The sequence below is a fragment of the Rhagoletis zephyria genome, unplaced genomic scaffold (assembly GCF_001687245.7).
Source record: "Rhagoletis zephyria isolate East Lansing unplaced genomic scaffold, Rhagoletis_zephyria_1.1 Rzeph_scaffold_02756, whole genome shotgun sequence".
Classification (NCBI taxonomy): Eukaryota; Metazoa; Arthropoda; class Insecta; order Diptera; family Tephritidae; genus Rhagoletis; species Rhagoletis zephyria.
Window position 1 is genome coordinate 30806 of NW_016159840.1, and position 15972 is coordinate 46777.

At 37.8% G+C, this 15972-nt stretch overlaps 1 protein-coding gene across 1 annotated transcript in view; it reads left to right on the forward strand.

Annotated features, from left to right (window-relative positions):
- Positions 1-15597, forward strand: part of LOC108367655 (sodium-coupled monocarboxylate transporter 1) — a 23798-nt gene extending 8201 nt beyond the window's left edge. The window contains exons 3-11 of the mRNA XM_017622324.1: positions 2910-3084; positions 5169-5211; positions 5341-5433; positions 10680-10839; positions 10908-11126; positions 11300-11573; positions 11654-11764; positions 11839-11966; positions 14908-15597. Of these exons, the coding sequence (XP_017477813.1) occupies positions 2910-3084; positions 5169-5211; positions 5341-5433; positions 10680-10839; positions 10908-11126; positions 11300-11573; positions 11654-11764; positions 11839-11966; positions 14908-15394 (1690 nt within the window). The 3' untranslated portion in view covers positions 15395-15597. The remainder of the gene's footprint in view (positions 1-2909; positions 3085-5168; positions 5212-5340; positions 5434-10679; positions 10840-10907; positions 11127-11299; positions 11574-11653; positions 11765-11838; positions 11967-14907) is intronic.
- The last annotated feature ends 375 nt before the right edge of the window (positions 15598-15972 follow it).

The window sequence follows — 15972 nt, forward strand, 5'->3', positions numbered from 1 at the left end:
TTTTTTTTTAAACCTGTTCCTTTTCAAAAACATTAAACGATAAAAATCGATAGGTAAATTATAAAGTTGTGAATGTTCAAATGAAAATGTGCAATAATATTTTATATGAATTGGGAGCAGGTTATAATGTTACTCATACGCCATATGGTACAAGGTCATACTTGTACATACGCGTTCATGGCGTTTGAATAACATGTTCCATTCCATTTAAACATTTTTTATTCGCAATGCAAACTTAAAATGAAAATATCTGGTCTAGAAAAACGGAATCCAGATCCGACCCAAAATTAAGCTTAAATGTCTCGGCTTTTTTTTGACATTTTAGCGTCCCTACAGTGAAATTTAATGTATTTCATAGACTCCACTTCCAGATATCCACTTCTTAAACTTCGACATAATCTGTATTTACCTAATGGCATTTGCGCGAAGTCCTTTTCGAATGGATTGGGGTGACATGCTATGGCCTTCATTGCTCACAGCTCCCTAAACCATAGGTAACATTCGCCGGAAACTTTGTTTGCAATACATGTAAAGCGTGAACAGAGCGAGCATTGTGAACTAACGAAGCATTCCTTAGGAATGGTGACTAACACATGCTGGGCCAGTTTTTATCGAGCGAAAGCGTAGGCTATCGAGGAGGCAATTATCTACAGAGAGGAAACAAAACTTCATACTCTCTGACAGTTTGGCAACCCCGAAAGCTTTATACTTACACAAAGACAACACGGCAAAGTCCGAATTTCACAGACTTTTGAACAAGATAGGCAAGCCTTTTTGGATTGATAGTTCAATATGGTATCACAACCGACATTACGTATAAAACCCGCAACTTCCAAAAATTCAGAAAATCTTCCACCAAACCGATATATAATATTTGCGATTTTTAATGTTCTATTAAGTTAGAATTTGCCGCAAGGGTTTACCTATGTTGCTTCCTATGTTGAATCCAAAATAAATTATACGGCTGGTAATTGCACACGTAAAGGTGTGAATTTATTCACTTTACTGCTGTGATTATGTATACCTACTTCAGTAAGTAAACCGCATACAGCTACATAAAGGTGAAAAGAAGCCAAGTCCCTTTTTCAAAATTTAGTTTTTGATGCAGAAAGGCAGGTAATGCGACATCGAACTACATCGATTTTTTTGTCTCTTCTGAACAATTTAAAAATATGGACTTGGCACCTTTTCAACCTTAGGTGACGATGTATGTGTGAATCGTAAAATAAGTATGTATGAATTGATAATTTGAAAATGTAAGAATTTTGAGCACACTTTCGCTCGGCTTATATGAAGATATTAAAGTGGATTAATGCAGGTATTTGGGAAAAGTAGTTCCCGCATCATTCTAGTAATGCGCGCTACGCCCTCAGCTATTTAGCTGCAGAAGACTGATGCACTATATTTGCACATTTAATGGCGTTTACTGAAGCATAAAGCGACCGAAGAACTCGAGGGCTTAAATACACTCTGCTTTGGGCGCTGCAACTCTGGCGGTTGGTTAACCGAAAAACCCCCGAATGTTCGGTGCGTTCACGCAGCTTTTGCTGTGCATTGTCACCGCATATCGTCGCACACACACAGTTCGTTCATTGGCGCTGCTGCTGCTGGCTGCATGCATCGAGTGCTTTGTGTGCGCGCTCCCAATTTATGCATCGCTTTGTTCGTCGCGAAGCCGCAGACTGTGATGCACCGTTGCATACGAATTGGTGCGTGCGCGCATGTGTGCGTGTGTCTGTTTATTTGCATAGCAGAACACTTTTAACCAAAAAGCTTCAACGCAAAATTACCACGAGCTACATATGTACCGCATACTTACCAGCATTTCCCACCCGTTTGTGAGCATTACCCAAAGCATTTGTGCTGAAGCACTGCAAATATGTTTTCCCATGCTCGCCCGGCTCTCAAGCAATGTAACTTACATATGTTTGCTTCCAGTGCTGGTTGATTTACGCTTCATACATTTTTGTATTGAACACGAAATATCACCTGTAAACTCGACAATTATGTATGTACATAAGTAGGAATACAAATGGTAGTTGCATAGATCGAATGAACAAATTTTTTACCTATTCCCATCGCATGTAATGTCCTTGATTTGAAAAGCCGAATATCATTTATTTGCTCTTTCATCTATTTTGTTATGTTTTTATTTTCTACTCAAATATTTGCGAATATCTCCACGGTGGTTTACACCGTTAGCCAGCATACAGCCTGTCATAAAACTGTGCGTAAATGCCATCATAAAAAAAAACTTTGCCGCAGTTAGCATAGTTCGAGTGCGCTTAAACCAACCATTTCGGAATTATGTCGCTCTTGTTGTAATTGTTTTAATTTAATTAACAGACACAAGGCTACAGCGAAGTGGCGCATAAAAAGTCAAAAGGTGTGGATATAAAAAGGCTTGCTAGCTGTGGCATTTAGTAGGACAAATATGTATGTATGTACATAGGTACAACACTAATAAAGAAATGGGGGAAAGAGCAAAAGGTTAAAAAAACAACAAATAGGGTGCCAACCAGTGAAAGAGCAATAAAAAAATGACAGTGGCAGTGTCGGAACTTCCGCAAACCATTGGCATGAACGCTGTTTAAAGTCATGAAAAAATACCGTTAATACAAATTTATATTGCAATAGCGGACGGCGAAAATGTGCAGCAAAAACTTAAATTTATTTAAGAAAATTTTTAAATTTTTAATTTGCGAGGCCCCTACTCTTTGGGGCTTTATACATACGCACATTCCTCAAATGCATTTACTCATTGAATTTTATTTAATTAAAGCAACGGGGTTCTATAGAAAAACCCATTAGGCAATTTATTGCAATCACTGCAGTTTGCATAATCTTTTTAATTGTAGCGAAAAAAAAATAATTTCCCCTGTTTTTATTTCCTCTCTTTTTTTTTATAGATTTAAGAGTCGGCTGGTGCGCTGCCTCGCCTCTGCCACATACATTGTGCGGCAAATTTGCTCCCTTGGCATTACCGTTTACACTCCCAGTGTCGCGTTGTCGACCGTAATTGGCATTCCCTATTGGGCATCCATTGTGGGCATGGCTGTGATTTGCATATTTTTCACTATCATGGTAAGTTCAGCATGTGAAAATTGTAAAGTGCGGGTATGAATGTGTGTTTGAATTATTTTATCGCTTTTCACATAAATAGACCGATTTACGTTTTTTTTTTTATACTTTTAAGCACTTCAACATTTATTATGATTTGTTTCCTACCAGTTTTTTTTTTTTATTCGTGACATTCGCTCGGTTGACCAATGCGAACGCAACCAATAATAAGTTGATTGTATATTGTTAAACACTAATAACATGTGTTTATATACATACGTGTGGTATATACACATACATACATGCATGCATGCCCTGTGGGGAAGCGTAGTAGTACCGAACTGGTTCCATAACTAGTGCGCGTTAATTCGCTTTGGCATGCTAGTGACATTGCGATGTCCGAAAAAATTTATTTGAGTGAATTTAATTTAAAATTAGCATTTGAAAACACTTTTACAAATCTTAGTCTGCAGCTGAGTGTGTAGAGGTGCTTGATGTGTGATTAGTTAGATTCCAGAAGGTTCCAAGATATTAAAAGCTTAATATAGATTTCTATTAAAAAAGCATCTGTGAAATGCAGAAGAAAAGCGTAGTTGAACGAAAAAAACGCCAAATAAATATATATTTAAAGTAAATAATAAAATAAAATTTTTTTAGAAAAATTGGACTTGGCAAGCAAAAAATAAAATAAAATTGTTTTTAAAAGTACCACATTTCGCACATTTTTGAACTGTTGGGGAACTATTTATGTACTATCGGACTGGTTCCTTTTTGGTGATAAAGATCTAGTAAGTGAACTAAAAATTTGGCTCACTACTATTTCGGGGTTTCTCTGCAGGGTACATATTTATGCTAAAAAGCAAGCTGTTGCATGCGTCCATTTGGCGATATGTCGTCAGTTATTGCCACAAGGAAATTGCTTTTAATTAAGCGCTGTGGGCCATGAAAACTCATTGTAAATAAATTTTAAATGCGTATTTATTTATGTTTAAGTTTGTTTTTTTTCTCGAGTTCAATTTTTAGTCAAACATTTTTTTTTTATTCTCGCGCTATTGGCTTAATTTGTGCAGTTTTCAGTCCATCGTACTTAGCTAAACCAGAACGACTGAATTTTGTGGACATTCCATCCAAAAGGAGAAAAAAATTGAGCACGCCAGTCCTATGAATCCAGCTGTGCTGACTGGTACATTTTCAGAAAAGTCTCTATCTGCAGTAACCTGTAGAATTCCAAGTCTATATAATTCTGATTGGGCCACCCGGGATGGCGGATGTGTTAATAAAACTGCTCTCTTTGGTCTATTATTTTAGCAGAAATAGAAAAAACAATTACAACAATATTGAATAAAAGACTATTGCTAGATTTAAGCAGAGAGCGAGGATAAAGGTTAATACAAAGACTTCTTTTAAAACTATAGTTGATTGCAAAATCGTTATTTTGTAATTTTAAATTTTTTCCATAAAAAATAAATGTTTTTGGGATTTTATTTTTTTCGATCATTTTTAACCGTTAATGTTCTACCAAATTAAATCTTGAAAAAAACGGTTATAATATGATCGAAAAAATAAAAATTAATATTAAAGGTCGGAAATTTATCGAAAAATTAAAATCCAAAAAAAACGATTAAATTATTAGAAATATCAGAAACACAATTTTAACAGTCATAGCCCTTCCTGGATTTAAGTGGTTACTGATAATACCGATGCCAGGATACAACCAAAATGCCGTATTTACACAATAGGTATTTTCGTTGAGTGCACTGGAGCACCCTAGTAGTATAGGAAAAAGCATTCAATGAGGGTTTTCCTGTGCTAAATGTCAAAAGTAGTTTTGCATTGCACTGTTATACACTTTTAGTGCACTCATCGCACAGACCTAATGTGACATACACATGAACATATGCACACCACATTAGACTAAGCTATATGTAGTGGCCTAGGCCTTATATGTACATATGTTGACTTCAGGTTATTTTTTATGATTGGCTGAGTATGTGAAAGTTATACAGTTACATATATGCCTACCTACATATGCATGTATTTATGTATTTACACCAAGTTAAATTGAGTTCAATTCACCTATAAAATATGTTTGGTCTCATTCACAACAGGGTGGTCTGAAAGCGGCCATTAACGCAGATGTCATACAAACTGGTAAGTATTTTCACGTCCTAACGGCGACTGTTCACTCACTTTCTTAAAGCCTAAACTAACATACTTGCATTTTTTTTTCTCTCCTTTTACTCTTCAATTGTTTACTACATTTGCAACTGATGGCATTAGTAACGGTAATTTTAGTCACATTAGCCGTCATTGTGAAGGGTCTCATAGCAAGTGGCGGTGCTAAACACGTTTACGAAGTGAATCGGGATAATGGTAAGTAGTTTTACATCTAAATTCTTTGTTTTGCATTTTTTTTTTGTAAATCGCATACCAAGCAATTTTTTGAAATGTGCAACAAATAGTGGTAGTATTTGCCTACATATATTTCAGCGCGTAGAATATATCCTTCAAAATACATAATTATAATCAATCGGCTTCAATTTTTGTGGATTTCCTCAAATATTTATTTGAAATATAATCCAATTACATTTGTTTTAATGAGCCCTTGATATTATGTAAATAATGCCTTGATATTAATAAATTGCTCAATTATACCAATTATTACAATTAAAGTACATGAAAGTACAACATACATATGCAGATTTGTACATAAATATATATTCAATTGAATTATCGATCTATGGTAACCGTAAATAAACTCATTCGCGCGTTTAAACCAACCACAGGGAACTTATACTTCATCGAGTGTCTGAGTTGATTTTCGTTATTCGCTTTTGTTATTCCTTTTAAACATAATATTTTGTTCCATCGCGCAAAACCTTCAGCCCAGAATGCTACTCGCACAATCGCTTGGCGCCAGCTGCTAAAATCCAACTGCAGCTGCCGCTCCTGCCTCGGATTTCGTTGTGAATATATGTATGTACATAAACGCTGAGATTTATTCATTTTAATTTGAATGTATGTATGTACATATTTATTTTGATGAATGCATTGCAGCATCAATCATTGTGTAATATACGACGTTGTTGCCTGCCTCCCCCCACAGGCAGAGATGTGCGCCACCATGGTAGTTGGGTTGAGGCAGTGCCGCGAAAAGTGATAAAATGTAAAAACAATCTCACCGTTATTGAGTAGCAAATAGAGAACACGCAGCAGCCAGCATCGCTTACTCCCCGCCGACTGGCTCGTTTCTCCCCCGACTGTATTGCGTGCCGCATTGATAACCACAACCATTAACGTTGAACGCGTCGGTATGTGCCCATAAATTGCATACCGCTTTCTGAGCGTTGTACGCTTCATCAAAGTCTTAACCCTATTTTGGAATTCAATACGCAATATGCATGCAAAAAATGATTTTTTTTCTTTTTGTATTATTGTGTTGGCAGCGAATTTGTTTATCCTCCCACTTTAAGCCGCTTACGCCAGGCGAATGATAAGTGACTGCCGATTGTATTTAAAGGAACTGGAAAGTATTCAGTGTGGGAGTATGATTTATTTGGGAAAACAGTTCAGTAACGCCTTGTAAAATTTGGTTTGAAGACTAACCGGTTTCGACGCTAGGTACGGCTGCACTAGGCGACGCGACACGACACTACACAGCGCAGCCAACATATGCTTTGCATGGATTCTTATGAAGCATACCACACCACGCTGCAGCGAAGCTACGAGACACGACACTCCGCGTCAAAGCTGACCAACAAGGCAAAAATGTCGCGTCGCGTGGTGTCGCTCAGTTCCGGTGCCGCATAGTGCGGTATACCCAGCGGAACGACTTAATATTTTATGCTATATTTTTTTAACTCGAAGAAATTGGATTTCGAATTGTGAGTGAATATGCAGATACATTTTATTCGAGAAGTACATTTTATATACATAAAGACACATACAATTTGAGGAATTGCCAGGGAATATAAGATAAAAGGCATTAACATTACATCAGCGTCACGGCATCCATTTGGTTTGAAAGTTTTGACACAAATAAATTAAAAATTTTGCAGCGAACTTTCGCACCGCTGCGGTTTCAGTGCGGTATACCAAAAAGTGTCGCGTCGCTTAGTGCGATCGTACCTTTACAAAGTTACGCCAATTGTTCATTCCAATTTTACTAGTATTCAGGCTTCTTCTGCAGTTGACGCTCCAGCACTCTTGCACTCTACTGATGGATGACAAGTTGAAGGATGTATGCCATTATAAAGCTCGAACATGCGTCACTACATCCTCTTCGGTACATATTACCAACCCGAAGACTGCTTTATGTAGATATTGCGTTGAATAGTTCTCTTGAAAGGGTGCATGCTATAGAGCGTGGCTTTTGTTCTGCTTATCAATGACCTACCGAGCCCAAATTAGCACCTTTTGGCAAGAGTTATTCTTCGCTTTATCTCCTTGCTGACATTATTTTTTAGGTAAAAATGCCAGATCCTAGGTAGGCAGAGTCCTTCACTACATATTTGTAATTGCGACCGATCAACGCTTTGCTGCGTTTTCCATGATAGAAAATGCTGCGCCCAAGGCCCTGGTGTTGAATACGACGATAACAATGTTTTGCTCAATACAACTGTATTGGTTTTGCGGCGATCCCAAATTCGGACACAGCATCAGAGAGGCTATATTGCTGTTCTCGCCTCGAATTGTTCTAGTAGAGAGACGTGACCTTCGAACCTTTACATTGGTCTAGGGTCTTTAGTCTATTTACTGGCATTATTGTTTTTACGTTGCGGGTCCCAAACTGCGCGCTAGTGAAGAATTAGCACTCGAAACACTACCTTACGCTCTTACTCTCAACCATCTACGAGCGTTTTACGGAGTCCCAAATACGTGCCACGAAGATAGATTGTCAAGAACCCAGAATAAATACCTGAAAATTAACGCGGCCTAATAGGATCGACTTAGCTTATTGGTCATATTTTGAAAGAAGAGTGCCTTATTCAGTTAGAGATGTTGCTGCACATCAATATCCTGCAGGCCTACAAAAACAGCAACAGCAATAACTCAAGCACCTGGCAATTACATTCTAACAAATCATTTATTTTATGCTCTATTATCCATTTAAGCCTTATCATCGTTAAGCTGCTGCTACATTTTTTCTCTAATCGCACAAATACTTAATATGTAGATATGTACATATGTATGTAAGGTCTTGCGCCAGCGGTCGTGTGCAAATAAAAACATACGTACATATTTCTAATGCACACATATGTAGTTACAAGTGAGTACTTGGTTTTGCTCTTATTTTATTATAATTTGATCACAAAAATGAAGTAAAAGGCAAGGTGAGAATGGACAGCAAACAAACTTAGGTTTGGGCAAACGTGATGTGCCGCAAGGACGAAAAGATTGCGGTATCATCCAAAGGTGGACGTGAAAATGGTCATTGGTTAAGTGCATATACATACATACATATATATGTATGTATGTACATTAGTGTGGGCCGAAAATCCGTTTTTTTTTTTTATTGGTAATAGCAAAAATGTGGTTCATTATGCTCTAGAAAAAGTCTATGTGAAAGGTGAAAATGTTTGGTCATTATCGTAGGCTCGCCCAAGTCCATCAAAGTTCTATGTGCTCAAAAAATAAAAACTTAAAAATACATCAATCAATAATTTTTTTTTACTAAAACTGCAAGTATCTTCGAAAGTATTAGTCCTATACATAATTTGGTATATGGAACTTTTTTGTTACGAATCGAAGTAAGCTAAGAAAGAAATTTTTTAGCGCTTGAACTTGGATGGACTTGGGCGAGCCTAAAAGCGTTAGCTTGGACCTAATCCGGATCAATTGCAGTTAATTGCCGAGTTGATCCGGATCAACGCTGCCGTCTGTTTATGCTTTAAGATACTGACCGAAAATTGTCACCTTTCACACAGATTGTTTTTACAGCATAATGAACCATAATTTTGCTATTACCAATAAAAATTCTAAAAAAAAACGGATTTTCGGCCCACGCTAATGTACACACATACATACTCCCTTGCCACCTGGAGTCCGTTATCTATACAATAAACCAGAATAGGGTGGCTAAAAGCCTTGTTTGAATATAAAAGCTCAATAAATTTACTTACATGGTATTTATGTGCATATGTATGAATGTATACAAGTGCATAGTATATTTGTGTGTACATTGATATGTTTGTCATTAGTAAACAGACATCTATCTACTTGTGCCTACAATATTTATTTAAGCTGGGCATATGCCCTCCATAGGCTGGGTACGGGAAATGAACAACAACTCCACTTGGTTCGTCGTCGTCTTGCTCGGCCAGCAATAGCCAAAGTAAAGTCCGAACGAGTATTTATGTATTTACAAAACAGAATAGTTAAATACAACCACGTAGCGATAACGTGATTGTATGAATGTAAATACTTATGAAAAGTTACCAAAGTTTTTCCCTCTTTGATTAAACCCTCAAGAAGTAGGCTGCAGGCTAATGAATGACCAAGATTATTTAAAATTATAAACGGCAGGAGTCGCTATTAGTGGTCACCGTAAACAGAATAATTCGATGATTAAAAGTGAATACGCTATAGATCTTAATCACCTCATTTAGTTGTTTAGGCGGCTACAGTATCCATACAGTAGTTGGGCCAAAGTTATTCGGGTCTCTTGTGGCAGTCGAAGCTCTGCATCTGCAATAAGCTGATATTGGGCACCGATCACGGCATTCATAGGTCGAGAGTCTTGGTAGGTAGTGACTGACTCTTTATGAACGCCGTTGATCACTCGATCGGTATGTGGTCGGGTAAAAAAAATTGTTTAGTGAAGGTCTGGACCATGGTCGTATATTCTGTCTGAGGGATCTGTGGGTGCTCAGAGTGTAGGCTGTCAAAGGTAACCCCTAGATTTTCGGGTTATGCACCGTCGAAATTGGTGTGCCATCGACGTGAATGGCTAGTTCAAGCCTGACATCCTTCGTCTAGGTGGTGAAGGGGGTCCCCGTTGATTTCGCCGGCGAGAGAGTTATGCTCCGTGCAGTGGGGAAGCCAGAAATTTCCAAGAGATAGCCGTTTACTTTGGAGCATATGTCACCAACTCCATTCCCGGATGCCAATATCGAACAGTCGTCAACATATGAGATGAGGAAAACTCCCCCTGTTGGCTGAGAAAGCTTTCAGGCTCCCTCTTCCTCTGCAACCACCAGCGGGTTCCAAGTTGAATATTTTCAGAGCTGGAGCGTCGGTGTCCATTCGAACGACATGGCCAAAGCCGCTGCATTTTAAATCGCTGCACTTTGTCTATGTCGTTGTAAAGCTCATACAGCTCATCATTCCATCGTCTGAGGTACGCGCCGTCGCCAACGCGCAAAAGCCCGTACATTTTCCGCAAAATCTTTCTCGAATACTCAAAGAGCCACCCCATCGGACGTTGTCATTGTCCATGCTTTTGCGCCAGAATACAAGAATACCATCCCGAACTTATTCCATAATTCAAGTCGTAAATCGTGCGTAAAGATAGGAATTCCGATGTATTATGTGAATAGCTTGGTTTTTCATTCCTTTCTTTATTGTAAACTTTAATAACAACTTTAAAATAACTTTTCCCTAATATCTTCCAAAAATAGATCGTTTACAATTCTTCAACTTCAGCGGCGACATGACTGTGCGAGTAGATACGCTGTCCGCCTGGCTAGGTCAGTTGTTCATGTCGTTGTCTCAGTTTGGCTGCCAGCAGAACTTCATGCAGCGTTACGTATCGCTGAAATCCATGAGTCAGGTGCGAAGGTAAGTTTCCAGTAACTGCTCAATTTTCGTAACATAACATTATACATTATACTTTTCTGGATTTTCAGAGTCATGATGACAAATATTCCCATAATCTTTGTGTTCTTTTCACTATCGTGGCTGTCGGGTATGGTGATATATGCTACCTATGTGAACTGTGATCCCTACGCTGAGGGCTACATAAGCAAACCAGATGAAATTTTACCCTTCTTTGTGGAGGATCAGTTGGCGGTGATACCCGGCTTCGTTGGCATTTTTATGGCAATGCTGTTCAATGGTGCATTGTGGTGCGTATAATTTTATCTGGCTGTTGGATGGCAGCTAATATAAATGAATTTTTAATTGCTTAATTTAATTTCTTCTCTCTTACATACATATTTGTCTGCACAAACTACATATTTCATCGTTATCAATTTCTGCCCAATCTAACGCACGGTCTGTCGCCACTTTTGCTCAACAGCATGATGGTCTCAAATTTAAATTCATTAGCCACAGTTTGCTGGGAAGATTTTATATCGCAGTTGCCACAATTCAAGGGACTAAGCGACAAGCAACAGCTTTTCATCCTTAAAGTCATAACCGTCATTTGCGGATTAATTATAATGGGAGTCGCTTTCGGCGTAGGCCTGCTATCGGGAGTAATTGAGTCTTCATTACTAGCATTTTCGGCAACATCCGGCCCATTATTGGGCTGCTTCATATTGGCCATGCTTGTGCCGATTGCCAATTGGAAGGTAAAAAAGCGGAAAGCGCGCTTTTAAAGCTGATTATAATAATAACGGCAATAACATTTTCTTTTTTTTTATTACCTTAGGGCACCTCTGCTGGTATGATTTCGTCGTGCGCGTTCGTGATCTGGATCATCACTGGCAGCGCTACATTGGACAAGAGCGGTCAGAATATTTTTCTGCCTACATCAACAGAGGTAGAATACAGAAAACTGACTGAAAGGATAGGATCGAATGATATGAATTTTTTATTTTTTGTATATTCTTTTAGGGCTGCACCAACACCACTTTCTCGCAGTCCATCATTAAACCCAAAGAACTTGCTGCGTCGTGGTTAGCTTCGCATTCGCTCGTCAACGAGACTTCAGCTATGCAACTAACCCTCATGGCACCTGAACGGTAAGCAAAAAAAAATTATAATATTTTCATACTACATATTTACCCGCAAGCTTTCCGAGGATTGCCTTATATGCATGTATTTTTTAATCAAAATTGACCGTATTTATTCAAAAATATTGTCCATGAAGTTTTATCTATATAATTTTGTCTCCGTTCACTTGTCGACCCTACTGAAATTTAAAAACCAAGAGGACCAAGTTTTTATGGTTTTAAAATTGGTTGAAAATTACGGTCAAAATTGTTGTTTAAAAATTTGCGTATAGTTGTTATTGCAACCTTTTCAATTTTAGTTGCTTTCAGATTTTGTTTGTTGTTTGAAATGCAACTTTTTAACAAAGATAAATGTGATGATGAAGAAATAAATGATAACGTTTAAGAGAAAAAACTGAAAGCATAAGATAAAGACGAAAATTAAAACAATGAGAAATACATAAGAATTGGGGTAAATGAAAGGGTAAGAATGTCAATTGAAACTTTTCGCTAGGAATCGAAATAAATTCAATCATATAAAATTTAGTTATCGAAAGTTACCAAGTTATCGAATCATCGAAGTTATCCATGTTTATTGAGTTATCGCTACGTATCGAATTACTCAAATTGATCAATGTTTATATAGTTGTCGAAATGTACGTATAGTTGTCGGCATTTTAAATTTGTGGGATTATCGAAATAACTCAAGTTAATAAAATTTATCCAGTTATCGATATTTAATGAATTATCGCTATTTATAGCGTTAATGAATGTTACGGAGTTATCGTAAGGCATCGAGTTCTTTCGACTTATCGAGTTATCGATATTTATTAATTTACTGAAATTTGCCGATTTAACGAATCGATGTTTTTGGAATTTCCAAAATATATTGATTTATCAATACAAAAGTGTAACGAGTTATCGAAATTTGTCGATAGCTTTCGAAAGATGTGGAGCTATCTATTAAAATAAACTGAGTTATCGAAATTTATAGAGTTATCAAAAGTTTATCGGGCTATTGCTTTTTAAGGAGATATATATATATTTTTGAGTTATCGAAATTTTTCGATCCCTTGAAATGCGAGGTTATCGCGATTTATCGAGGTTAGTTGAGTTGTCGAATGCTATTGAGTTTTCGGATTTTAGTGGATCGAAATTTAAATTTAAAGCGCTCGCTTGTCCTTGCAATTAAACATATCCAAGAGTGAACCACGAGTGCTCGGTGGTGCTCCCATCCATTTCCTGTCCTGTTGCATCGTTTCAAGGATTTCCTTTCTGCCAACTTGTCAACAATGCAGTTTCCCAGAATGTCACTGGTTCCTATATGGAAATATGTCTAAAAATTCCCATGCCATTTGGGGGCCACTCTCTGACCAATTTTAGACACAATATCAGAAACATCACCGCCCTGACTGGAGCTATTTTAGTGAAGCAGTAATCCTCGTAATGAGGGATGAAATCTAAACGCTCAAGAATTCCCTTGTGAATAAACCCAGCCCCTACTTGCCAATTTGGCGGCGAACCCGCCGTCAGCCACCCATTTGGCTCCCAGGTTAGATCATATAAGGTGTCCATAAATCTACTCTTAACAATATGGGCCAAGCCACGTGGCACAGTCTTTTGAGAGTGGCAGAAAGTCCAAAACTCAAAATATGCAATAAAGTGCTTGATAAAATTCTAGACATGCCTACAAATATATTTTGAGAATTCCTTCTGCGAAAAATGGCACTAGTAGGATTCCAAGGACACAGGAATTCAATGTTGTATGAATCGTATTTTTACACTGAGAAAAAAATAAACCATATCCTCTTTGTTTCAAGCTAAAACCCATATGATTTTGCGAAAAACGATCTTTTATTTACTTTAGATGTTTTTTCGTAATCAAGAAAATCCTAGACAAAATCAAAAATGAATGCCATTCGCACTCGGATCCTCCTGAAAGCTTACCTGGTGATGCTCAATATGATGCCCATGGATCCATGCCTAAAGGAAACCGCGATGTACTCCGCAGTACGACTCAGAGGGTCTGGGTGGTGCAGATCGATTACCTTCGGGCATAGCTCATCTTAGATTCTACCTCGAAAGCAAATAAAACCTAGATTTTGGCTTGAATGTGTGGATGCGGTTTCCATCCAGAAGAGAATGGAGAGGGGGAAAAGCTGCTGACAAGAAAGCCATTCTTTCGTTTACGACCCTTCTGTTAATCTTCCAGTGACAGATTCTCATAACAGCTACCGAACAATGATAATTGGGATCTGATTTTACTGGAGTTTAATGTCTAGTACTTTTGTCTGAAGTATAAAAAATGTTGTAGCTTGGCGAACTTTCACGCCCGCTATTGGGTGGCAGATATGTCAGATTTTATCTGGTTTAAAGAAAACTGTGTTTTTATATTGGTTTTGGTATAGCTGGTGGATATGGAAGTAGGCCAATTTTGATCATATTTCAGATTTAAATTTGTTTGGCTAAAACTAAGCCACAAAGCGAGTGTCATTAAAATCGAATAACATTTACTATTTCCGCCCCCTAGTGGCAGTGTGTCAATCTATGCAATATTTCACATTTCTTCATAACAAATTTTATATGGGGCTTCTCCACTATGCGCCGTCCTCTTCTCCAGCTCCTCTTACAACTCGTTTACGACCAATAAGAGAGGTGATGGGATGCAGCTGTTCCCTCTGCGCTGCAAGCTGACGCTACCCTGCTCAACTGCGAGAGTTTTGTCGCAAAGCAAGCTCTAAATTAGCCTATTGAAGGCTATTTTAGTACCGAGTTATCTGCTGACTTAAATATTCCTTCCGGCAGAACGTTGTTAAAATAGCTTCCATGTCGAAGTAGGCCCCTACTCAAAAGTGTATGAGTGAAGCTGGATCTATCCACTTTACAATTGTATGCATTTTCCTTTATTATTCTTGTATCCTATATATACATCTCATGTAACACAAGTTTACTTTTTTTCTTTTGCATTTAGCACTCCGATGGAGACTTTCTACTCTGTCAGTTACATGTACTACAGTTTACTTGGAGCAGTCATTGCTGTTGGTGTCGGCGTTATAATCAGTTACCTTACACGTGATCCCAAGGACGCCTACGATGCGAAGCTCTTACATCCTATGGTATTGAGATGGTGTGAACGTTTCCCCGGCGAAAAGCCCTATATAATTGGCGAAGCTACCAGCGATTTGACATCGGGGGAGAAAGAAAAAGGCACCAAAGTCAACCATGCCTTTGATGTACAAACCGAAGCCAATATCATCATTGGCACAAGTAATGAAAAACAGAAGCACAATCCCATCGAAGTCGTCTTTACTAAAGGGCAAAATGATAAGAAAACCGAAATGCCAGTTGAGCGCAGTATAACCACCGGTAACCTGGCAAAGGAGGCTGAACTGGATACGCCACCAAGTGGTGGCGAGAATGGCACCTACCGCCAGTTTAAAGAAAAGGAATCGGTGTGATTCGTATATACTATTATGTACATAATACGTATGTACGTCATACGAAGAAAGACCTGGAATTTATTGATATTCACTATATGGCGACTTATGCAAATTTACTTAATAATAAATAAAAAATGTTGGACTTTCGCTAAACAAACTAGTAGTATACAAATACAAATTTTAGTGCTAAGTAGTAATGGCTAAGTCTGAAAGTTAAAAATGGATTAAAATATTCTAAACAAACTAGTAGGCATAGTTCTGTGGCAATAACCGCCTAAGTCGATTTAAGAAAGAATTGAGTTATATATGCTATTGTATTCTGCAACTACTATTCCATGTATATGTGAAATCTCCATCGCGCCAGTTTGGCTATTTAAAAAGTTTAGAACGAACATGTTTGGTTTCCCCATAAGGTTAACATTACAATCCGAATGTTTATAACGTTTTTTCTCGAATTCAGGTTTTTCCATTTAGGCGGTTATTGCTTTGACCACAGAGTTATACCTGTTTGATATACATACATATGTATGTGCATACTTATATATGTATATGAATATACATGCTTACAAAAATAGTATGTACGTATGTAAATATGT